The 27055-nt window shown below is 40.3% G+C and overlaps 1 protein-coding gene across 2 annotated transcripts in view; it reads left to right on the forward strand.

The window, feature by feature from the left end:
* Positions 1-27055, forward strand: part of gab3.S (GRB2 associated binding protein 3 S homeolog) — a 94025-nt gene that overhangs the window by 36354 nt on the left and 30616 nt on the right. For both annotated transcript variants that reach the window (XM_018232961.2, XM_041575327.1), the window contains one exon: positions 22272-22575. In XM_018232961.2, the coding sequence (XP_018088450.2) occupies positions 22272-22575 (304 nt within the window). The remainder of the gene's footprint in view (positions 1-22271; positions 22576-27055) is intronic.

The following is a 27055-nucleotide window of genomic DNA, read 5'->3' on the forward strand; positions in this document are numbered from 1 at the left end:
TCACCGCCACGGATTGCACGCGGTTCTGCCACCACCTCTACTCCTCCTTCGCTCTCTACCTCGTCTTCTTCCTCTTCTTCCTCCTCTGCTGCTGGGTCCTCCTCCTCCACACCTGTGCACCCCCAGCTCCCCCTAGGCTATTCGACGTGCCAGGTACGCCGTTGTCATGCTGTCTTGGGGATGACGTGCCTGGAAAGCAGAAACCATACCGGATCTGTACTCCTGTCATCTCTGCAGTCACAGGCCGATCGGTGGCTGACCCCACACCAACTGAAGATCGGAAAAGTGGTGTGTGACAACGGAAGCAATCTGTTGGCAGCACTGAGACTGGGCAATTTAACACATGTGCCCTGCATGGCACATGTTCTGAATTTAATAGTCCAACGTTTTGTCTCGAAGTACCCAGGATTCCAGGACGTTCTCAGGCAGTCCAGGAAGGTGTCGGCCCATTTCAGACGTTCCTACACAGCCATGGCACGCCTTGCTGACATTCAGCAGCGGTACAACATGCCAGTCAGGCGTTTGATTTGCGACAGCCAGACTCGCTGGAATTCAACGCTCCTCATGTTTGAACGTCTGCTGCAACAACAAAGAGCCGTCAATGAATACCTGTTTGAACTGGGTGGTAGGACTGGATCTGCAGAGCTGGGGATTTTTTTCCCCCGTTACTGGGTGCTTATGCGCGATGCCTGCAGGCTCATGCGCCCTTTTGAAGAGGTTACAAACATGGTCAGTCGCACCGAAGGCACCATCAGCGACCTAATACCCTTTGCTTTCTTCCTGGAGCGTGCTGTGCGACGAGTGACAGATGAGGCTGTAGACCAGCGTGACGAGGAGCAGGAAGCGCATGATTTCTGGTCGGAATCACCAGAACGAGCCCAGGCACCTGCTGCAACGCAGGGAGAGGTGTCAGAAGTGGAGTCAGAGGAGGAAGGTGGCTTTGTGGAGGAGGAGGACCAACAGGAGCAGGTTTCCCAGGGGGCTTGTGGTGACCTTTTGGGGACCCCATGTCTTGTACGTGGCTGGGGGGAGGAGACCGTGGATGATATAGTCCTTGATAACGAGGAAGTGGAGATGGATACCTCTGCATCCAACCTTGTGAGAATGGGGTCTTTCATGCTGTCATGCCTGTTGAAGGACCCCCGTATCAAGAGGCTTAAGGAGAAGGACCTGTACTGTGTCGCAACGCTACTAGACCCTCGGTACAAGCATAAAGTGGCAGAAATGTTACCAACGTACCACAAGTCCGAAAGGATGCTGCATTTACAAACCAGCCTGCAAAACATGTTGTACAATGCTTTTAAGGGTGATGTCACTTCAGGAACTCATCAACATTCCAGGGGCAGAGGTGCCAGTAATCCTGCCACGAGCGCACCTGCAAGGACAATGCACTTTGGCCACTCTGTAACGTCAGACATGCAAAGGTTTTTCAGTCCAAGGCAGCGCCAGAACCCTTCTGGATCCACCCTCAAAGAACGCCTCGACCGGCAGGTAGCGGACTACCTGGCATTAACTGCAGATATCGACACTCTGAGGAGCGATGAACCCCTGGACTACTGGGTGCGCAGGCTTGATCTGTGGCCAGAGCTGTCACAATTTGCCATGAACCTCTTGTCTTGCCCCGCCTCAAGTGTCCTCTCAGAAAGGACCTTCAGTGCAGCAGGAGGGATTGTAACTGAGAAGAGAACTCGCCTAGGTCACAAAAGTGTGGATTACCTGACCTTTATTAAAATGAACGAGGCATGGATCTCGGAGGGTTACTGCACGCCGGAAGACTTGTTCTGACTCCCCATGCAGCTGTGCTTCTCTGCACGCCGCATGAATCCACACACAGCTGTCCTTTAGCGTCCTCCTCCCTCCGCCACCGTTACAAACTAGGGTGCAAACCCTACTGGTTTCATTTTAATCAAAACTTTTTGGACAGGTAAATCCTGAGTTTTTCTGGCCTCTGTGCTTCAGTGGCTGCAACCAAAAAAATTCATATTTTCAGCATTTATATGGCATATTTTTTCTGGCCTCTGTGCTTCAGTGGCTGCAACCAAAAAAAATTCATATTTTCAGCATTTATATGGCATATTTTTTCTGGCCTCTGTGCTTCAGTGGCTGCGACAAAAAAAAATTCATATTTTTAGCATTTATATGGCATATTTTTTCTGGCCTCTGTGCTTCAGTGGCTGCGACAAAAAAAAAATCATATTTTCAGCATTTATATGGCATATTTTTTCTGGCCTCTGTGCTTCAGTGGCTGCAACCAAAAAAATTCATATTTCCAGCATTTATATGGCATATTTTTTCTGGCCTCTGTGCTTCAGTGGCTGCGACAAAAAAAAATTCATATTTTCAGCATTTATATGGCATATTTTTTCTGGCCTCTGTGCTTCAGTGGCTGCAACCAAAAAAATTCATATTTTCAGCATTTATATGGCATATTTTTTCTGGCCTCTGTGCTTCAGTGGCTGCGACAAAAAAAATTCATATTTTCAGCATTTATATGGCATATTTTTTCTGGCCTCTGTGCTTCAGTGGCTGCGACAAAAAAAAATTCATATTTTCAGCATTTATATGGCATATTTTTTCTGGCCTCTGTGCTTCAGTGGCTGCGACAATTTTTTTTTATATTTTTAGCATTCATATGGCATATTTTTTCTGGCCTCTGTGCTTCAGTGGCTGCGACAAAATTTTTTTTATATTTTTAGCATTCATATGGCATATTTTTTCTGGCCTCTGTGCTTCAGTGGCTGTGACAAAAAAAACATAATTTTTCAGGAAAGTACACATAATTTTTCAGGGTTCTGCAACAGTGGCAAAATCGCATCTTTTATGGTCACCGCAGGTGATCAATAAAGTAGACCAAAACTGGGCCCACACTGCAGAATCAGTGTTTTTTGGTTCGCTTCACTGTACATTGAATTACCTCTGCCTGACCGTGCACGTGCGCACAAGCATGGTGACTGCTAAACACACCACTACAGAAATATTGCCACCAACAGGACGAACATCCTGGAGGTGACAAGCAACTAGTAATTAAAAACTATTATTTGCTCACTTGACGGTATCATTCATGAAAGCTCTTTGCGTTTTTTTGCGTTGCAGTAAGCGCCGCGTTTTGTCTTTGCGTGTGAACAGGCTGTAACCTTTACACGACTTGATTGGCATGTAGACACCGGACGTTTTAAAGCAGTTTATTACACAAGTTTAGAAATGTAGTGTGATTTCTGCCCTTTACAGCACAAAACGCAGCGCTGTGTCAACAATGTATTTTTCAGATACATTTTTGCCCTTGATCCCCCTCTGGCATGCCACTGTCCAGGTCGTTGCACCCTTTAAACAACTTTAAAATCATTTTTCTGGCCAGAAATGTCTTTTCTAGCTTTTAAAATTCGCCTTCCCATTGAAGTCTATGGGGTTCGCGACGTTCGCATTTTTGACGCAAGTTCGCAAATATGTTCGCGAACATTTTTTCCGCCGTTCGCTACATCCCTATCCACCACCACCCAGATTACTGTCTTCCCCTGGGAGGGAGGAAGATTAACAATAAAATCCATTGAAAGATGGGACCAGGGCCTATCAGGGATAGGTAGTGGCATCAATAACCCCTAAGACAAGGTCCTAGAGGGTTTAGACCTCTGACAGACTGGGCAAGAATTAACATAATCTTAACATCCTGCCTAAGAGAAGGCCACCAAACGTTACGGGACAAAAGAGATACCGTTATGGAAATACCAGGGTGTCCCGCCATTCTGGAGTTATGAGCCTCATTCAAAACCTGTTCCCTCAGATCCTCATTAACAAATAACTTCCCAGGGGGAGTTTCCCTAGGGGCGGAAGCTTGGGCAGCAGATAATAATGTGGTAAGATCTGCTCCCAGAGCGGCCACAATTAATTCACTGGGAATAATGGGGTTGTTCACACAAGGTTCAGAGGGTTGGGGTTCGAAGCTGCGGGAGAGGGCGTCAGCCTTAGTATTCTTAGACCCGGGTCTAAAAGTAAGGGTAAAATTGAATCGGGAGAAAAATAAGGCCCATCTGGCCTGTCTGGGATTCAATCTTTTGGCAGATTCAATATAAAGTAAGTTTTAATGGTCAGTAAAGACCGTTATCTGGTGCTTAGGCCCCTCCAACAAATGTCTCCATTCTTCAAAAGCCCATTTAACAGCCAACAACTCCCTGTTCCCAATATCATAATTTGCCTCAGCGGACGAAAATTTTTTTAGAGAAGAAAGCACAGGGGTGTACTTTGTTAGTTGTAGGATGCCTTTGAGAAAGGATTGCCCCTGCTCCCACCTCAGAGGCGTCCACTTCAACAATGAAAGGGAGAGAAGAATCAGGATGACGAAGAATGGGGGCAGATTCAAATTCTTTTTTAAGAAATTCAAAGGCTTGAATGGCCTCAGGGGACCATATGCTCGGATCTGCACCCTTTTTGGTTAAATCAGTAAGAGGGGCTACAATCAAAGACATTTTTTTAATAAATTGCCGGTAGTAATTTGCAAAACCCAAGAATCTCTGAAAGGAGAAGGAAAGCTACGGAGGAATTTATTGCCAATAGATTAGCTGCAATAGTGCAAGCTAGAATGCGATATTTATTCTGTAGAATGTTTTACCTTACCTGAGTAAAAAGCTCTAGGAACTCTCTGTTTGTTTAGGATAGGAGCTGCACTATTAATGTGGTGTGACATCACTTCCTGCCTGAGTCTCTCCCTGCTCTGGGCTCAGATTACAGTAGAGAAGGGAGGGGGGAGGGAAGAGGAGCAAACTGAGCATGCTCTTGCCCAGGGCAATGAGGTTTAAGCTGAAGGCAGGAAATCTGATACAGAAGCCCATGAGTACACAATAGAAGGAAAGAAATGTGGTGTTTCTTTTGACAGGGGACTCAGAGCAGCACTACTTTGGGGGTTTACTGGTATATTTAGATGGACCTTTCTGATAAGGCTTACTTAGTTTTAACCTTTCCTTCTCCTTGAATTGCCCGCAAGGACAAAGGTTGGGCCCACTCTAGAATAGCTTTAACCTTATCAGGATCCATTTCTAAACCTTTGTTAGAAATGGTGAACCCCAGAAAATGGATAGAAGGTACTTCAAAAGTACATTTTTCAAGCTTAGCGAAAAGTTTAAATCTTCTTAACCTGGACAATACCTCCCGAACATGACTACGGTGTTCAGATAGATTAGAAGAAAAAATTAGAATATCGTCCAAATAGACCACTACAAATACTCCCAGCAGGTCCCGGAAGATGTCATTGACAAATTCCTGGAACACTGCTGGTGCGTTACAAAGGCCAAAAGGCATTACGAGATACTCATAGTGGCCATCCCTGGTGTTAAAGGACGTTTTCCATTCATCTCCTTCTCTGATTCGGATGAGGTTATAGGCCCCCCTAAGATCAAGTTTAGAAAAGATTTTTGCATTTTTAAACTGATCAATCAATTCAGATATTAGAGGAAGGGGATATTGATTCTTAATGGTGATCTTATCTTCGTCACTGTAATCAATACAGTGACGAAGACCACCATCTTTATTACCAACAAAAAAGAATCCCGCCCCCGCAGGGGAACTAGAAGGCCTGATGAAACCCCTCTCAAGGTTTTCTTTAATATATTCCTTCATTGCCTGGGCCTCCGGCAGAGAAAGAGGATACGTTCTACCATGAGGAGGAGTAGACCCAGGGATTAAGTCAATTGGGCAGTCATACTGCCTGTGTGGGGGTAATGCCTCTGCGGCTTTCTTGGAAAACACATCTGCATAGTCCAAGTAAGCTGTAGGTAAGCCCTCAAGAACAGTAGCTGCCACTACGGACCCTTGACATGTTATACCCCAACCAAAGTACCTTCCTGGTTACCCAATCAATATGTGGGTTGTGACTTTGCAAACAAGGTAACCCCAAAATAAGAGGAGAGGAAGCACCCTCAATGAGGTATACAGCTATCTCCTCACAGTGTAACTTGTCAGTAGTCATAAAAAGATTTACAGTTTTCTTGGATACTACACCTGACCCTAAGGGTCTTTTGTCAACTGCCAAAATTCTCAAGGGGGAACTTAGAGGAACTAAAGGAACATTGTGTTTGGCTGCAAAGGCAGCATCCAAAAAGTTCCCCTCCGCCCTGAGTCCACAAAAGCAGACACCATGACAGAGCCCGTGGGCCAAGTTAGTTTAACTGAAATTAAAACCCTTGAGGCAGATTGTGGAGAGGAAACTCCTGCACCCAAATGGAGCTCCCCTTCTCCATTTAGGCTTGGGAGTTTCCCGGCCTCGTAGGACACTGGCTTAGAAAATAAACCTTCCCCCCACAGTATATACACAGACCCAAAGATCGCCTGCGTGCCCTCTCCTCAGGAGTTAAGCGAGATGTGCCTAACTGCATAGGCTCCTCCTGAGGTAGAGGTGCAGGGGACTTAACATTGGTCACCATATTTGGAAAGTTAGACTTTACATTGGTAAACCCAGAAAAAGAAGAGCCCTTCTCACCCCTTCTCTCCCTTTGTCTTCTATCTACCTGGATGGCTAGAGACATAAGATCATCCAGGTTAGAAGATAAAGGATAATTTACTAGGCTATCCTTAACAGAATCTGAAAGCCCAATACGGAACTGGCTGCGAAGAGCCATGTCGTTCCACCCAGTTTCAATTGCCCACCGGCGGAATTCAGTGCAATACACCTCCGCATCCCGTCTCCCCTGACGAATCGCGGAGTCGGCAGAAGATGCACGATCCGGATCATCATAGAGTATCGCCATGGTGTTAAAGAAGGTATCAAGGGAAAAGCGGGCAGGATCAGTGGGGGGCAATCTGAGGGCCCAAATTTGAGGGTCACCCTGAAGCAGGGTCATTACAAACCTTACTTTCTCCTCACCAGATGAGAAGGAATGAGGAAAGAACCTAAGGTATAATTTGCAGGCCTCCTTAAACACAAAAATTTAGTTCTGTCCCCACTAAATTTTTCAGGGAACACAATTTTGGGTTCATGGGTATTAGGGGTGTTACCCATAACAGCAGAAGAACCCACAGGAGGAATGGCAACTGGACTAGGCAACTGCTGCGGAGACTCCAGTCGGCGAGTCAGATTGTGGAAGCCTTGCATGAGATAGTCTTGCTTCCGCTCATGGTCTTCCAAGCGCAGTAGTAAGGTGGTAAGGAGCGCTTCTGTAGTGGAGGGTGCAGCAGCAGCTGTGTGACCTTCGTCCTCCATGGCCCGTGATAATGTAATGGTCTGTACCCAACACCAGAACAAACACCAGGCACCCTGGTCTCGGCTCGTGCTTCACCAGCAGTGTGACCGCCTTTGGGCCTCGGGAGGAGCCCTCGGCTTACTTGGATGCTACCTGGACTTAAACGAGAGGTGCAAGATGGGAGTTCTGGATAGGCAGAGGGGCACGACTGTAGAGCAAAGTCTTTGGACAGAAGGTCGTAGTGCAAGACGTGAAGGAATAGAATAGTCAGATCAGGCTGGGTCGAGGCAGGCAGAAAGTCAGCGTAAACAATTCAGGCTGGGTCTGGGCAGGCAGCGTTCAAAGCGAGGTTAGGCGGGCAAGGGTCAAAACCGGGAGATCAATCAGATGGGATGAGGCAGAATCGGAGTCAAATAACAAGCAAGGGTCAGGTTCCAGAGATCAGAGTAGTAAAACAGCCAGGCAGGGTCAAACACAGGAATCAAACAGACTAGAAGCTTAACAGCACCAAGTACAAGGCACCAGGAACAAAACCCATCACGGGCAACCATAAAACAACAAATGCCCCTTTAAATATTTTGAATTTGGCGCCATTGCGCGCTGACGTCATACGTCAACGCGCCTGCACCTTTAAATAGCGATAATGCACGCAGCGCGTGCACTAGGGGGAAAGCCGGCAAGAGGAGAGGTGCGGCAGGCGTCCCCGCCGATGGTGAGGCGGGCGTCCCCGCCGATGGCGCGGAGGGCGTCCCGCCACACCACTAGACCACCAGGGTAAGTGTTCTTGACAGACTGCTAATGCCATTCTTTATTATTTCACTTTCTATATCAGGCCATTCAGAAAGTAGCTCAGTGTTGCTCTGACTGCAGAACTACATTTAATAGTACATCATACCATCATTCACTTTATAACCATCCTATAGTTATGCTGTATGGTATATTCCCCCTTAATATTTCTTTATATCTACTGATTGCATAGAGGACAGTTTTATTTGCATAGACTTCCTGTTGGGCAATATAATAATATGGAGGCAACAAATTATTTTTATACTGCATTCTCCACAAAAAAATAAATAAATACATTTTGATCAAAAATTGTTGCTTTTCAATTTTCCAGAGTTTTCAGGTCATGTGACCATAAGGATTTGGGGGATTAGCTGAAGCTACAATTATGGGATTTACCGAAATTCTCTGCAAAAGATCTGACTGAATACTGAGAAAAAAATTAACACATTAAGTTGTCCAGAACATCAAAGTCACTTGACTTGAATTTGTTTTGTTTGGACACTAGCGATTCAATCAAACCCCAAAGTCTGTAAAATGATATGCTCAGCCACACAAGGGCTGCTCTAATGTGCTGGAATCTGCCCCTTAAAGGAACAGTTCAGTGTAAAAATAAAAACTGGATAAATAGGCTGTGCACAATAAAAAATGTTTCTAATATAGGAGTGGAGTGACTGGATGTATAAAATAACAGAACACTACTTCCTGCTTTTCATCTTTCTAACTCTGAGTTACACGGGCAGATTAAAGTCCTTTAGACCGATTCGGCAGCTTATCTGCCCATGTGTGGGGGCTCCAGACGGGTTCTCCCGATCGATATCAGGTCAAAAATCGGTCAAGTTTGATTTTTTGTATGATTCAGGACAGCATTGACTAGTTCATGCGGTCCTGTGACCCGTCGGAGCCCATTTGTAGTATTATAATCCGATCCCCAGGGCCGAATGCTCGGATTCATCCGATATTGCCCAGCCGTTAGTGGGCATATCGGGTTAAGATCTTATAGTGTATGGCCACCTTAAGTCAGCAACTTGAAGGGGGAACACATGGGACATAACTGTTCAGTGAGTTTGCAATTGATCCTCATCATTCAGCTCAGATTCAAAAGCAACAGTTATAACCCATGTGGTCTCCCTCAAGTCACTGATTGGTTACTGCTTGATCACCAGGGTAATCAGTCAGTGGAAAGCAAGAGAGCTGCAAAGCAGGAAGTAGTGTCCTGTTATGTTGTGTTAGACATCCAGTCTATAACTATATTTTTCTAATATAGTTAGTTAGCAAAAATGTATAAAGGCTGGACCTTTATACATTTTTGCTAACTAACTATATTAGAATTTTTTTTTATGTTGCATGGGCTGATGCATTCAAGTGAATGGCTGGTGTCAGAACCATGTAGGGTGGGTCTCCACCAGCTAAAAGAAGAGAAATTACCTTGGGTGTCATTAGCCAAAGTCTCATATGTTTTAGTATTTCACACTTATTTACTGATGGGGAATGCCAGTAGCTGAACATGAAGCCAATCTGTTAAAGCATAGCTCGGAGGTGCTAAACCACATACACTTGCAAGATAAACTTTAACAATTGTGGCTAATGTGAAATGGGTTTTGCCTTACAGTGGGGTCTAGAAGAGACAAGAGCACCAAATTATACAAAAATAAAATAAATACCAAAATAAAAGAATGTAAAGGCACTTTCATGTTTAACTGGTCCAACAGCTTGCCTGGGCACAGGTAATAAAAGTTTTTGGAAGATCTCTATGAAGTGATGGAAACATTGGATTTTCTTTAATTACATTTTTTCACACTGAATCCTGATAAGCGCAGTATTATATATATATATATATATATATATATATATATATATATATATATATATATATATATATATATATATATATATATATATATATATACTATATATATATATACTGTATATATATATATATGCAATACTCTCTTTCATCTCAAAGAAATACCTATAGTATCCACAGTCTGGATGACATACAACTTAAATTAACTAATTTAAAAATATTTTCAACCCTGCTACAGAACCTTTGAGGTTCCCACTTTGTCAGATGGTGCATACTTTGTACTTTGTGCATACTTAGAGCAGTCATTGCTCACAGTTTGGAGCTGCAGTTTTTCTCCAAGTCATTCTATTTGTTTCATAAGTTTTTCACCTTGAACATTGCCAAGAGACCAAAACCAGCTGCCGTTTGTAAATGCAAATACTTGTTACCGCGGACGACTTCTTGGTCCAGGGACTTCCCTGTACGAAGCCGGCAGTGCAACAAACCTAAACTGTTCTGGGGTCTAGTTCTGCATTCTCATAGTTTCATTCTAACAAAATCCTAACAGCTCCAACAGACTACTCCTAGCAACACAAAAGACTGACTATACCAGATTGTCACACCTACACGTCAGCTGTTTCTTTGGCCTTCTCACCCCCTCCCTACCTCCGTTGTTACTACTAGCAACCTTGCAGTAATAATACTGAGTACTTAACAGAAAACAAAATGATGGGAAATCAGATTGCTTTTTTGTCTTGGTACATGAAACCAGGTTATGTGAACATGTACAGGTTATGTGCTGCCTAACATTTATTCTCTGTGTGTTTGTGAGAAGCCATGCCTTGTCTTTTTAGTCTCTGGATATGGGGGCACTTGCAAGTACCCTCATAGTAGTAAAGTCATGAGAATAAATGTTTACCCCATTATATTCCATTTTGCTCTTTTTCAGATTTAAAGGCAAAAATGTAATGTATAAAGGCTGGAGTGACTGGATGCCTAACATAATAGCTAGAACACTACTTCCTGCTTTTCAGCTCTCTTGGTTTATACTGACTGGTTACCCTAGTTACCAGGCAGTAACCAATCAGAGACTTGAGGGGGGGCACATGGGTCATAGCTGTTGCTTTTGAGTCTGAGATCAATGCTGAGGATCAATTGCAAACTCACTGAACAGATATGTACCATGTGGCCCCCCTTCAAGTCGCTGAGTAGCTGAGTTATAGAGCTTAAAAGCAGGAAGTAGTGTTCTGGCTATTATGTTAGACATCCACTCACTCCAGGCTTTATACATTACATTTTTGCCTAACTAACTATATTAGAAACATTTTTTATTTTGCACAGCCTATTTATTTACACGGTTTTTATTTTCACACTGAACCGTTCCTTTAAAATGCCGCACAGTGTGCATATGGTACTTAAGGACAGGACTATTTAGCACCATGTACCCTCCATTGCTCCCTAACATGTGTGTCTGAATGACATGCAATTAAGGGTTAGTAGAGGGGATGCCTAGGTGCCTACCCCCAGCCTGCCCCCTTATGAATACAGCTTTTGCCAAATGCAAACAGTGCCATATATATCAGTAAGGTGCAAGCTGCCATCCATTATTGAAATCAGAAGATATGTGTGGGGTATATAGCCCAGATTATAGCGACAGCTTTCATATAGCAGAATGAATTGGTGAGCACTAGGTACAGTAAAGGAGGGCTTCAGATATTTGTAAGGTTGCAAATGCAGCCCCAGAGGCTGGTATGATTCACTGCACTCTTTTGATATACTAGAAGCCTATTTCAAATAGCCTGCTTGTAGTATTAGTAATGATTAAGGTTGCCACCCTGCCGGTATTTTACCAGCTTAGCCGGTAAAATATCTGCCAATTTGCCGGTATTACAAATTTACCGGCAATGTAGTTGCCGATAATTTTGTAATACCCTTAAAAAGCCCTTGGCCTGCCCCCAATTAGCTCAGAACTTACCTTTTTTTGAGCCTTCTGGACGTCGAGTGTGTTGCTCCATTTGCATCATGCTGTGTGGCTCCACCCCCTTTACATCACATACCACCCCCTTTTGTTCCCGCCCCCCACCGGTCGGTAACATTTTTCAGAAAAGGTGGCAACCCTATTAATGATTGAATCTGAAGGCCAAGTCTAGCCTTGGTGTTTTAGTGTTTTAATATATTGTTTCCCTGTTAAGCCAAGAGTTTAAAGTTATGCCTTTAATCAATGCCTTTTCTCAATTGTAGGGGGAAAGTCTGAGCACTGTTTTACTGTTGTACTTAGCAGAACCCAGACAGTTGTGTGCCTTTACAATGTTTGTAAAAAGCCATACAGCTTTCTCAGACACATTTTTACAGCTATGTAATGGTATTTAAGGAAGACTGGTTACACCCTTTATGTAGAAGAAGAAGAACTTGTTCACCATACAAAAACCCAGAATCACCTTAAACCAACAATGGATTACAGAAAAGAGAGGTGAATGTTTTAATATGGAGAAAGAGACAATTATGGCAGAAATGCATATATTTCATTAAATAAAAGCTTGCTGTTGAGATAGCAACAATGTCTTCCATTTGAATTTATGTTGTAAATATTTAATGCCACAATTTACCCGCCAGTTTGTGGGCAGATTTATCATAATAACATACATAGTAACGTAGTAAATTAGGTTGATAAAAGACACACGCATATCAAATTCAACATTTTAAAATTCATATATAACCTGCCTAACTGCTAGTTGATCCAAAAGAAGTAAAAAAATATATATCAACATTGAATCTCATTTGCCACTTAGCTGCCCAGATTGCCAGTTTATCAAAATCCTTTTGCAAGGATGTCCATTGTATAGTTTAAATACCTGAAATATTAGTTTTATGGTTCCTGTCTTTTAGGAAATGTAAAATACCTACCCACAACAATGCTTGTGGTGATGGATATACATTTATTTATATAGCACCAACAAGGTATGAAGGATTTCACACATTTACTTACCTGAAACCCCGGGCAAGTGCTACTATCAGCAGAAAACTGCACCGGCCCAGGGTTATTCCAGCAAGCACCACGGATCGCTCCTCTTCTGGCTTCTTCTTTCTTTGTGCAGCTGCGCACACCATTCATTTTAATGATGTGGTCAGTCTAAATTAATGTTAATTGGCCTATGGTGTAAAGCAACCTTATAACTAACTGTCACTGAGGTGATTGTAATCTCTCAATATGCTTAGAGTATAAAACGAGGCTATAAATATATAGCTTATAACTACAATATGTCTCGCTTTGTGAACACTGTATTTGCTTTTTATGGGCACAGGTTTATTTTTTCTGTGATTTGTAAGGGTCACTTTGAAGGTTTGTTTATAGATTGACTTTGTGAAGAAGAGTGTTTTATAAAATATTTGCGTTGTCGTGAAAAAAGATGAGAGTTGCTGATTATTCAATGACCCATGTGATTGGAAAATATAGCCTGGTATGTCTGTAAACAGTGCGGTACAGCTGAATTTTTTAAAAATGTTTTATTAACCAGGCAAAATTTTAGCAAATTTAGGAAAAGCAGGCTTTTGGTCATGAAATGAATGCCCTGGAGACTCACTTGATGCCAAATGAATTTACATTTTATCACACCCTGGTGCAGAAACCTCAGCGCTATGTAGAATGTTGCATGCATTTCTAGACAGAAACTTGCCATGGAAGTCTAAGAATGGACATTCTTTTAATATTTTCATACAACCTTGAACCCATGGTGAGCCAATGATGGGTGTTCAAAGCCAGAAATATGTAATGGTGGAATTCAAACAAATGTCTGAAGTGGTAACTTATTACAGACATGCATTCTGACACTAGGATGCGTTACAATTGAGATGCCCTTGTAGTCAGTTGGAACGTTACAGTCAATTAGAAAAATCCTTCTTTTCATATGATATACACCAAGAGGATGTAAACTATTCTTAAGTATAGTTCTTTTGAACCTCCAGCTGTGGACATTTGGACCCATTTCAAGGGTAACTAAGTCCCCCTAAGTCCAATTGTTTGGCTTATTCTAAATAGCATCTTTGGGAAGCTCTCGATGCACATCTGCGGTGGAATTAGTTCATAAAAACTCCAGATTCCATTGTGCTGAAAGAGTTTTTTTTGGTTCTGCTTTCTCTGATGAGTTGTGCATGCTGTTTGGAGTGTTCTGTCATGATTTATTCTCGCTTTTGCTTTGACTGATACAACTGCAGTCTGGGCTCTGTCTTTTAAACCAATTTTAAAGGAATTGTTCAGTGTAAAAATAAAAACTGTGTAAATAGATAGGTTGTGCAAAATAAAAAAATGTTTTTAATAGAGAGTTAGTTAGCCAAAAATGTAACGTATAAAGACTGGAGTGACTGGATACTTCCTGCTTTTCAGCTCTCTTGGTTTCCACTGGTTGGTTACCAGGCAGTAACCAATCAGTGACTTTAGGGAGTTTGATTACTCCTTTAAAGTTGCTGACTAACTCTGAGTTGGAGAGCTGAAAAGCAGGAAGTAATGTTCCAGCTATTATGTTAGACATCCAGTCACTCCAGCCTTATGAATTACATATTTGGCTAACTAACAGTTGAATACTTACACTCTGTCTCTGTAAGTGTTCTGAATGCAAGTGCAACAGTTCTCACACAGATCCATGCTGATCATACAGAGAAAACTGTTGCATTTGCATCCAAAACACTTACACAGAGCATAAGTATTCAACTGTAGCACGTTCATGCAGCCATTACACTTCAAATAATCTAATAAAGCACTGTTATACTCTACTCATCCTTGGCTATAAAAACATAACACTAACTATATTAGAAACATTTTTATTCTGCACAGCCTATCTACAGTATTTATCCAGTTTTTATTTTTACACTGAAATGTTCCTTTAAAAACTGAGGTTGATTTGGAAGCTCACATATCAAGTGATGGTGTGTAAATGATTTTAGCAGCAGAAATCATGAATACTAAAAAAAAACAGAATACTGGGAAAATATTTTTAAAATGTATAATATTTATAGTTATGAATTAGTTTCACCAAATCCAGCCAAATACTAAATTCTCCAAGGTGGATTTAACTGAATCCCAAACCAGATGCGAATCAAAATTTGCATACGAAAATAAGGTAAGAAGTTCACACAACAGTAAAATAAGTTCCCACAAAAAAATCTGCACAAAATTGTATGGAAAATAATATGCACCTTCACGGTCTAAAATTGCATGATTTTATGGGTTCAGATTCAGTTTGGTCACACACTTGGATTTGGCTGTATCCAAATACTGCTCGCAATCATTGCAATCCCAAACCAAATTTGGATAGCAGCATATGTTATTAGTTTATATTTTGTGGGTTTTTTTCTCAGCCAACTGTATGAAAGTATAAATATTGGGTGGTCAAGCTGCTTGTCCCTGTAAGACCAGCTTATCTTCAAAAACAAGTTGTATTGTTCTGTTAATACCTTCAAAAAATAGATTGGGCAAGGCAAGCAATGTGGAAGCTCCCACGTGTATGTATAAATGCAAATAGACGGAGGCACACAGGGAAGTAGGTTCATGAAGGTTCCTTGCTGACATGGTTCCTAATTTAAAAACAATCCATTAAAAGATTGAATTCCAGTAGTAGCTTGAAACTTAATGGAAAAATTATACTGGTAACATTCAACTAGGAACAATTTTATAATCTTTACATTATGCCGAGAAGATTCAATTTATTAATAATTGCATCAATAAAAAGGAGCAGAAGCTGCTATACTGCTTTGCTTACTTGCATTCTCAAATTTCAGTAGCAATGGAGATGTGACTCACGCCACTAATGGTGTTATTATGATAGCATTTTATGTCTACGACAAACATCACCAGTGTTGCTGCCCACAACAACCAGCAAAATCAGCAATTAGATTTGAACAGTCACCTTCAAGTTAGAAAACAAAAGCAAATAATTGATTGGTTTCTATGGGCAACATCACTGGTGATGTTTGTCTCCAATGTTAATAAATATGCTCCTTTGCCAAACAGCGAGCAATGTTTTTATTCTAACCTTGTTCCCTGATTTTCCTCATATAGACAGTGAACATCAGTATGTTTTCCTTTAAGATAGTTTTAATTTCTGTATGCATTCCATTTGTGGGTATTCTGCTAGCAGAGTCATTTTGTCTAATTTCCTGTTTGTGCTCCCTTTCTTCATGTGAGCTGTGGCAGTTAAAGATATGCAAATTGACATTTACTGACCTAGTGGCACTCTGATAGTGTCACTATTGTAATGTTAGAGATGTGGAGCTGTGAAGATGTGGAATTCTCTCCCTGAATCAGTTGTACAGGCTGATACATTAGATTGCTTTAAGAAGGGGTTGGATAGCTTTTTTTTTAAACAAGCTTGCAGTGTCTAAATCATTCTAATTTAGCAACTGATTAAATGCGTGAAATGTAAAGAACAGGTGATGGATCCGTTATCCAGAAACAGATTATCCAGAAAGCTGCAAATAACAGAAAGGCCAACTCCTATAGACTCCATTTTATCCAAATAATCTAAATTTTAAAAAATGATTTTTCTTCATAATAATAAAATAATACCTTGTACTTGATCCAGACTAGGACATAATGAATCCTTATTGGAAGCAAAACCAGCCTATTGGGTTTATACTTAAGGTATGGAGATCTAAATTATGGAAAGATCCATTATATGGAATACCCCAGGTACCTAGCAAAATGCGATAAGCGGTCCCATACCTGTATACCAAACATTGCAAGAATTATTTATTAGTCAAAATAGAGTTCACTTCCGTTTACCTAGCATGGAATTTACTCTGTGTCTTTTAGGCTTTTAGGGGCATATTTATTAGGTCAGATTTTTTCAACCTTTCATAAATATTTGACTATGATGCAAGTTTTTTGATTCTTGCAGGGGAAATACACACTAAAACTGGTGCTCACACCACACTGAAACCACCCATACAAGAATTCCAATCATTTCATATCTGTTTGTGGTAAAGCTGAAGCCTCAGAATTTCATGTAGTACAAGTATGGGATCCGTTATCAAGAAACCCGTTATCCGGAAAGCTCAGAATTACGGAATGGCCGTCTCCCATAGACTCCATTATAATCAAATAATCCAAATTCTTTTAAAAATTATTCCTTTTTTCTCTGTAATAATAAAACAGTACTTTGTACTTGATTCAAACCAAGATATAATTAATCTTTATTGGAAGAAAAACCAGCTTATTGGGTTTATTTAATGTTTACATAATTTTCTAGTAAAGATCCAAATTACAGAAAGATCCATTATCTGGAAAACCCCAGGTCCTGAGCATTCTTGATAACAGGTCCCATACCTGCACTACCAAAACAAGGGATTTCTATAACTCAAGAGCTGCACTTCCCATCTGACTTGGATTATTTCCAAGAAGTTTTTCTTTATTTCTCAGTATTCTCAAAAGAGGATGCTATGTCCTATCCCTATAGCCACCTGTATATCTTTTGACCACATCCTCTGAATTCAGCTGCAGTTTTGACAAGACCTTTAAGCCAAGGGGCACCGTTTATTTGCTCTTTTTTCTTTTTTAATAGCTACAACGCATACACATTTCTTGGAATCTTTCCAGGAAAGCTCTTAGTTGTAAAAGCTTATTTCATTTTGTCAAAAGGTGAACTGAATTTCCTTAAAAGCAGCTGTTCAAAAAGCAACTGCAGCAAGCCAAAACATGCATGCTGTTTGACTATATCATATAAAAAGTGCTGGATGTTATTTTTTATCCTGTACACAAAGTTAATTGGAGCTATCACTGCATCACCTATTTTATAAATAATTTATAAATGATTATTTGCAAAAAACAAATGGGACATTCTGATTGTTTGTTTATTTGTAAGACTACCATCTGCACATATGTACTTAAGAGCAAGCACTGAACAAAAAGCCTGCTTCCTTGACACCCCCAGTAAACGTTGCAGCCATTCTTCACCAATTACTTCATGGCACCCTTCTTTTTATGATTTGCCTTCTTTGCCATACTGGAACTTGTAGGCAAGCACCTAGGATGACAGGTTTGGGGGTAGCAATGCTGGGGGGTTATCGATTACCCCTTTTCCAACTCTCTCTTGTGTTTCTACTTCTTTTATTGCAATTTTCAATTTTCTGCTTCCCTTTGTTATTATCTTTTATTTTATCCTTGGATCTTGCCATGGTTTCATTGCATAGGAGTATTAATTACAGGCACCCCTTATAACTCTCCTCCTCTGATTTGGTGCTAAGTGCACAAATATGTGCTGAAAACCAAGTTAAGTCTCATGCTTTATTGTGGGGAAATTACTATGGCACACAAATCACAGGGTTTAATCCCCAGGTTTTCAGGACCTGTTCATACATATAATCCTGTAATGAAAAGGAGTACGGTAATAAAACAAATCTATGAAATGGGAAAATTGGGAATATGGGAAATTATATCTATTCCCTTTAAGAAATGTAAAGTCTATTTTATCTGCTATATTAGTTCATATTAACACATTTCAAGCAAAAACACAGTGCACAGCCGGTGTAATTACTTGAAATTAACTTGGTGTTTGCTAAAGGAGAACTAACAAAGCAGAGTAGAAATGCTGCACATTATGTATTAGGGTTCTGTACCAGCCCAAGGCAAGCACAGCCCTTAAGCAGTAATGGCCTGTGCCCCTGTAACTCTCCATCTTCTTTTCTGCTGATTCACTACACATGCACTGTGCTGCTGTCTGTTACTGAGCTTATAGACTGACTCACAATATATTTTATATATAGCATGTTGATTTATCAGTAATTCAGATTGTCTTTATATAGCTGCAAAAGCCAGTACAAATAATATCAGAATTTAAGAATCAGCCCTGTAGCATAAACTTCTATAACAGACAAACCACAATTTCTGCTTGATAATTTGTGACAATCCCTTAGCTTGCCAACAGCTGCTCTGAGCTCACTGAGCATGTGCAATGTCACTGACATCCCTCATAAAATCCAGCATTGGAGACTCCTGTGACAACTTTGAAAGCCTGGATCATTACTGTTATAGAGACACAGAAACCTTTGGGTTTGTACAGTAAGTTCATTATATAAAATAACGCATTCTATACATATTAGTTTTTAGGGTTTAGTTCTGCATTATGTTCTGATATCTCATCTATCTTGTTTCCCATCCTTCAGAACATAATACAGTTTTACAGCTCCTTTGTCACACTTTTTCTTTAGAGTTAAAGGGGTTGTTCACTTTCCAAACTCTTTTTTTCAGTAATAATTCACCATAAATGAAGACTTTTTTCAATTGCTTTCCATCTTTTATTTTTTACTGTTTTGCCAAAATTTAAGTTCAAAGTTTAATGTTCGTGACTCTAGTTTTTCAGTCTGGCAGCTCAGTGAACCAGGAGCATTCTGAACTGTTACAATTTGCTACATTTAGTTAATACAATTAGTTGATACAGTGAAACCTCAGCATCCCCTCATTTTAAGTTTCCCCTCATTTTACATTTGTTGTTGTTTTGTGGTCCCACCTATATATGATTCATAACACATTTCCCTGATTTTACATTTTCCTGGATTTCACACCATTTTTTTCAGGTCCCCTAAAAATGCGGGTTCTACTGTACAATTCTCAACAGTATCTTTGGAATATTAGCAACTACTGTCTTAATTCTAACAGCTGCCTTTAATAAAACTCAGGGATTCTGCTCAACAGGGACAAATATAACAAATGTATTAACTGAATGTATCAATTTTAAACAGTTAAAGATTTGGCGACCCCCCCCCACCTTGCTTAAGAAAGTAAAAAATGAAACGTTACACTTCAATATTAGAAAAATGGTCACAAATAGAAAATAGAAGGTAATCGGAAAAAGTATTTTTTTCTGGTGAACAATTTGAAACCAACTGAACTGAAAAAGTGTTTGAAGTCGAACAACTCCTTTAATGAAACTCAGGGATTCTGCTCAGCAGGGACAAAGATAACAAAAGTATCAACGAAATGTATCAATTTAGAACAGTTAGAGTAGGCGACCCCCCCCCCCAGAGCTGCAGGTGAGAAATTTAATTTTACACTTCAATATTAGAAAAAAAACAGCCACACATAGAAAATAGAAAGTAAATAGAAAAGGTCTTTATTTCTGGTGAACAATCTGAAACCAACTGAACTAAAAAAGTGGTTGAAGGTGACCAAACCCTTTAATGGGCTTTCAGTTTGTTAGTGCATTATCTAGTTACTAATTAAGCTTTACTTCCTCTTTTGAATTTATATTTTCTGGGAAACTCCTCTGAGCTTCCCTTTCTCACATTTTTTAAGTAATCTATTTATCTATTTCTGTAGTTGTTTTGTATTCTCACTGTGAGAGTGAGTACCTTTTATTTTCCCTTACAGAAAAGTAATTTGCCTATACAAATCAACGAAACCCCATAGTGCAATGTTGAATTCCTTCCTTTCACCCCTGTGCATTCACTAAATCACTGTGCATCAACAGGCATGGTACGCAATTTCATGCCACTGGTATGCAGATGCCCTCTCTGTCAATGCACAGTAATTTAGGTATAAAAGGAAGGTGATCTGCAATTTCACCCTCCTGCGTAGATCCGCAGATGGAGGAAAGGTCACAAATGGCATGGTCCTTATGCCATGGGTTCCCAAACCCAGTATGGCTTGGAGTAGTAGCAGAGGGGCTCAGCCTGGGCAACATAGGGAGAGAATGAACATTTGCTACAGTGAGACCCCAATAAGGGTTGAAACTCTGATATGGAATTAAAGCATTTTATTCTATAAGTTTTTGAGTAAAATTTAGTTGGCACTGGGCGCAGTCTTCCTAGAAGAGAGTGCAGAGGTCTTTTTTAATGTTCTATATATATATATATAAAAATATGTGCTTTAGCACTTTCCTAGTTCTATAAAAAAGAAAGTGCTAGACTGCTGATAAATAATAAGCAAGGAATTATACACCTAAGATGAGTATACAATTTATTTATTTACAAGTTATTAGAAGATAAAAGAGCAATGTGTTTTTTGCTAGAAATAAATACAGCTCAGCAGTACTGTTAATTCCTGTCACCAGCATGCATTTCTTTTAAGTGTGTTCCAATTATAGTGTATAGGAACAGACATTTTTACAACACCTACTCAAACTAGAACATTCTCCAAATAACAGACTCTCTCAGGGCAGGTTTAAAAACAGTACAATTACTCATTACTTTGAATGTACCCTTTTTCTCCAAGCTTCATGCTGAAAAAAGATCTTTGAAATAGGCTTTATTTTCACTCTTACGAAAACACAGGAAAATAAAAATGGAAGTCCACTTTATATGTCTACATTAAAAAAACACACATTCATTTTTCAACCGCATCTTTCATAAAACCCCATGGTATATGTAATAATCATTGATGCTATTAATAATATCACCTAAAACTTTGCCAATTCAGGAATGGGGTCTATTACCTGGAATACTTGGAACTTGGGGTTTTCTGAGAAGTTTTAATTCAGAGCATCATGCAAACTTTTATAAACATTTAAAGGAATTGTTCAGTATAAAAATTAAAATTGGATAAATAGATAGACTGTGCACAATAAAAAATGTTTTCAATATAGTTAGTTAGCCAAAAATGGAATCTATAAAGGCTGGAATGGGGTCTATTACCTGGAATACTTGGAACTTGGGGTTTTCTGAGAAGTTTTAATTCAGAGCATCATGCAAACTTTTATAAACATTTAAAGGAATTGTTCAGTATAAAAATTAAAATTGGATAAATAGATAGACTGTGCACAATAAAAAATGTTTTCAATATAGTTAGTTAGCCAAAAATGGAATCTATAAAGGCTGGAGTGAGTGGATACTAACATAATATCCAAAACACTACTTCCTGCTTTGCAGCTCTCTTGGGTTTCACTGATTACCAGGCAGTAACCAATCAGTGGCTGGAGGGGGGGCACATGGGTCATAACTGTTTGCTTTTGAATCTGACCCGCATACTAAGGATCAATAGCAAGCTCAATGAACAGTTATGTCCCACGTGACCCCCTTAAAGTCGCTAATTAACTCAGAGTTATAGAGATGCAAAACAGGAAGTAGTGTTCTGGCTATTATGTTAGATATCCAGTCACTCCAGTCTTTATAGATTACTTTTTTGGCTAACTAACTATATTAGAAACATTTTTAATTTTGCACAGCCTATTTTTACCCAGATTTTATTTCTACACTGAACTGTACCCCAACATGGCCGCTTGAACTGGGAGCTCCCTCCTGGTGCTGGTGGCCTAGTGCTGGCAAGGGGCTTTTTTTTTTTAAAAAACTACTTTTGGGGATAATATTTTTGGCAACAGGTTCCCTTTAACATTTAACACATGTAACAATCATTGTGCCTTGAATATGAATTACTGGGTTGGTTCACATCACTTAAACGTTCTGCTCAGCTGTTTCCATATAGTGGCACAATGATTTTCTATACTACATACTTAGGAAGCCAAATTATGATTAAATGATGGAAATGAGTATCCAGGCTCATTATGAGCCTGAAAGAAACATGGCTCCTATAATAAAATTTTGTTTGCTTCCAGATATGGCGCAGACGCTGGTTTGTATTACGAAGAGGAAGGATGAGTGGAAACCTGGACGTTCTAGAATACTACAGGAACAAAAACTCCAAGAAACCCATCAGGGTTATTGACTTAAATGACTGCGAGGTGCAAAAATACATTGGAGTCAACTTAATAAAGAAGGAATTTGAACACAGTTTTGTCTTCATTGTGAAAACAATCCAACGCACATTTTACCTTGTGGCGAGAACAGAAGAGGAAATGCAGAGCTGGGTGAATAACATCACCCAGATATGTAATTTTGGACAGTTAGAAGATGGAACAGGTAAGGCATTTAAGAAAACACACACAATGAGATGCTTAGAGCCAGATACTGTACATGTATGCACTTCTTGTCATATGCTACAAATCAAGTTAAATGCATCTTAGAAACTTCTTGTTTGAATGTGCATGAGTTCATTGGGTGAGATAGGTATAACCCTCTCCCCATCAGCTTTGCCACCAGATTTTGCAGGAATTAACCAATGACTGCCTAGGGGCTTTAAAAAAAGGAAACTTTTTATCTTTATAGGCATCAGTAGCCCCCTTTCCCGAAGCTGCCACTGTAGGCATGGCCCTGGTGTGTCTGTATAGACGATATGGTCCTGCACATGCACAAAATACATACTCTATATTGGCAAAATAAATCCATTCCTCCATTACCTGCCCATGTAGAAGAGCAAGGATTTTTTTTATTTGTTCTCTTTTTTTCTCCATCCAAGTATGGAAGTGTGTATAAGAGCATATAATACATACTATATTGATCTGTGCAGCTGGACAAGTGAATGCAGTGGCTTTATCTCTCCATACTGTCATATGGAACTTACATCCTTTGGATTTGTTTGTTCTAGGGAGAGAAACTCCCCTTCCTCTCCTTACTTCCTGTTACATTTGAGAAGAAATGAGTGTTTACATTTTTTTTGTTGGATGTGTTCACTAACTGCAATTAAAAATAATGGGCCCAACACTGAAGGTTGACAAGGGTGGCTAGTATTAAAAGTCAACAGCAACTACAGGGCTGAAAGTTGGGAATCTCTGATATACATATAGTATTTTATCGCCTCAAGTTGGGCCCTTAGTGCATCAATAATTATCTGCTGTCTACTCCTAGTCCGGTCATTGTGCCCTCATTGACCAGTTCCACTGCTGGTATGCATGATTGATAGCGCATGCACGATTGATCGCGCATGCATGCATGCATTCATTTGCGCATATGCGCAAAGCAATTTGGAAGCATCAAGGGCACCCTGCCTGCCTGCCCGGCGCTGGAATCAACTTTTTAGTACTAATTAATTCACAAGCTATACATGACTTACAATATGCTTTGAAACCAGTAAAATAAAGAGGAGGGGACTACACACAAATGTCAGCCCATAGCCCAATGGAAATAGAACAAATCAGATTTTCAATGCTGGCCAACAATTAGACTACATTTGGGAGCCTGTGCATAGTCCATTGCATCTACACCAGACACATTTGGTATGGGATTGCCTTTCCATTTTGTGTTTAAGCAGAATAAAATGTGCATTAGGGTAAAAGTAGGGCACAGTTTTGCTTCTAATCTACAAGTACAGAATGTCTCTCTAATTAAAGGGCACCTATCACAGCCAAAATCAAAAACATATTATCAATCTGACCAATACAAGCTAAACACCTTTAATCAAACTACATATATAGTTTTTTTTAAAAAAACTGCAGGTTTTAAAAAAAATCCCTTACTTTGTCAAATGGGTTCTTTCACTGAGGGAGTCCATACTGAGACTATAACTAGCATGTGCGAGATTTCAGAGCTACAGTTGGCTGGGAAGATATAGGTAGGAGGAGCCAGTGAAATCCAAGATGCCTGCCTCAGCTAGAACTGCAGTGGAGATAGGGGAAATCTTGCAGAAGGTATAGTGAGATGATAATTTATTTATTTATTTATTACACAAACAATTCTAACTGTTTTTAAAATCGGATTTCTTGAACTTTCACATAATATATTTACTTAGGAAATGATTTAAGTGATGATTGGTGCCCTTTAATGCAAAGTACTCTTTCATTTAAAGAGCAAAAATGTCTCAAGAGAGCCCTGGGATTGGCAATAGATTTCACAGTTGTATATTTCCAGCCCGGGTAAGCATGCCACCTTATTAGCTCATACTCTTTTCACTCCATTCTCCACTTATACTTATGCTCCCAGCTGCTTTATTATAACATTAATGCACAGAGATACTATTACCAAACGCCAAGCAAAATGTAGTGAGCTTGCCTTGTACCCAAGGGCACATCTTGCAGCAGTACCGGGCACCCCCACGCTCAGTGCCAGGCCAGCCTGGACAGATGCCCTAGGTAGCCCAGCTGGTTGGAGTGCCCCGCAGTGGCGCACGCACATGTGCGCAAACCCGTGTGCACATGCATGCGTGAAAACCCATTTGCACGGATGCGCAAAAGAAAGTGTGTGCGCACATGCGCAGAAAAAAGAGGCAATGGGAAAGGGACAGCACACTTAAAGGAAAACTATACCCCCAAAATGAATACTTAAGCAACAGATAGTTTATATCAAATTGAATGACATATTAAAGAATCTTACCAAACTGGAATATATATTTACATAAATATTGCCCTTTTACATCTCTTGCCTTGAACCACCATTTCGTGACTCTATCTGTGCTGCCTGAGAGATCACCTGACCAGAAATACTACAACACTAACTGTAACAGGAAGAAGTGAGGAAGCAAAAGGCAGAACTCTGTCTGTTAATTGGCTCATGTGACCTTACATGTGGTTTGTATGTGTGCACAGTGAATCTTACGATCTATGGGGGCGGCCCTTATTTTTTAAAATGGAAATTTTCTATTTATGATTACCCAATGGCACATACTACTAAAAAGTATATTATTAATGGTTCATTTACATGAAGCAGGGTTTTACACATGAGCTGTTTTACTCAGTATCTTTTAATAGAGACCTACATTGTTTGGGGGGTATAGTTTTCCTTTAAGCGCAAACAAACACACACGCCGGCCAGAGAAGGGACTGGAACAGGGGTAGGAGAGGCAGAGAAGGTGCGTGCCTGGTGCCCCTCCAGCTTTGTGCCCTATGCACGCGCGCAAAGGAGAACGCGCGAGAATGAGCATGTGTAAACTAAATGCGCAAGGACGTGCGTGTGTAAGCTAAAGTGTGTGAGGGAATACGTAAACTAAAGCGCGTGAGGGTGCACATGTGTAAACAAAAGCGTGCAAGGGCGCATGTGTGTAAACACAAGTGTGAGAGAGTGCAAGCAAGGACGCGCGTGGATGCTTATAGGAGGTTATATCCAAGTATCCATCCATCTATAGTGGAAGGGCAACTAACCAATTTTTATTTTGGCTTTGATGCATTTTTGAAAGATTCTTTTGCAGCCTGTTAAGCCTGTTGGCACTTCATAAATGAAATATAATGATGATCAAGAAGTAGAAAGTGAGGATTACACTTACGTAGAAAAAAAGATAAGGACCACACAGCTCACCGTTCCCCCCTCGCAATTCAGGTGCACAGTCCAGCAGTGTCCCCACTGTAGATTCAACGAAAAGCTCAAGAAAAGAGACGGCACTTCTGAAACTTGGGATTTATTCGAGTTCCTGCAAAAAACCTTACGCGTTTCGGGAGTTATCCCTTAGTCATAGGTCCATACGTATATGAGCTACTATACCTGCCCATAGTTGTTAGATGATAAGTAGCATAAGCCGACCTGCCACTAACCATTCACATTTAATAAAGTGGTAAAAGAACAAATCAAACGATGTTTTGCCTGTCACAGAAATCGTATAAAAGTTATGTCCAACAAACAGCAGTGACACCCATTGATATAGTCACATAGGCAATACATGCAGAGATATTATTGTTAGCCAGAACAGAAATCTTCTAACCTGTCTGATTGACTAAACGAAAAATCGCCATAGTACGAAAAATGTCGGGACAATCCACACACGGTCCAAAATTGTATGAAACTTTTATTTAGACAATATACTACAGCCACGAAGATCTATAACGATTATGGGGCAAATTTACTAAAGGGCGAAGTGACTAACGCTGGCGAAAATTCATCATTTCAGTACCGATTTACTAACGGTTGCTGGCATAACTTCACTAGCAAAGGAGATAGACTCTATCGGTTCTTCACTCCCTAACACCTAGTGAATTAGTGCTCTGGCGAATGGACGTAACTACACAAATTCACTAAGATGCGGATTTTACTGAGCGTTACCTCTTGCGCCAGACTTGCCTTCGCCACATGAGACTAGGCGAAGTGCAATAGAGTAGAAATTCCTTTTTTCAGGGTGATAGGCTGCAAAAGAGCGTAAAAATTGTTTTGGGGTAACTGGCTTCCCCCCTACATTTCTTAACATATGGCACATAAACTATACACTGGGCTCATATGTAGGGCAATATAACAACTATTTATTTTCTTTTATTAAGGTTTCCCGGACTTGTGTAGTGTAATGTGTTTGCTGCAACATATATGTCCATTGAACTTTAACTTCCCGCCCTAGCGCAACCTCGCCAGCGTTCGGCACCCTGGACGCAACTTCGGATTTTAGTGAATTAGCGTTGTCCTGCCGAATCTACGCCTGGTGAAGTGTTGCGCTGTGAGCGAAGCTGTTGCTGGCGATTTTTCGGAGGTTAGTGAATTTGCCCCAATATATCTTTATAAACAGTAGTTAGTGATATCAATAATTATAACTGATGCTTAGTGATGTCATTTATTTCACATGAGTCACTGTTATAAAAAAAAAAAAGGACCT

Source organism: Xenopus laevis, chromosome 8S, assembly GCF_017654675.1.
Source record: "Xenopus laevis strain J_2021 chromosome 8S, Xenopus_laevis_v10.1, whole genome shotgun sequence".
In the NCBI taxonomy this organism is placed as follows: domain Eukaryota; kingdom Metazoa; phylum Chordata; class Amphibia; order Anura; family Pipidae; genus Xenopus; species Xenopus laevis.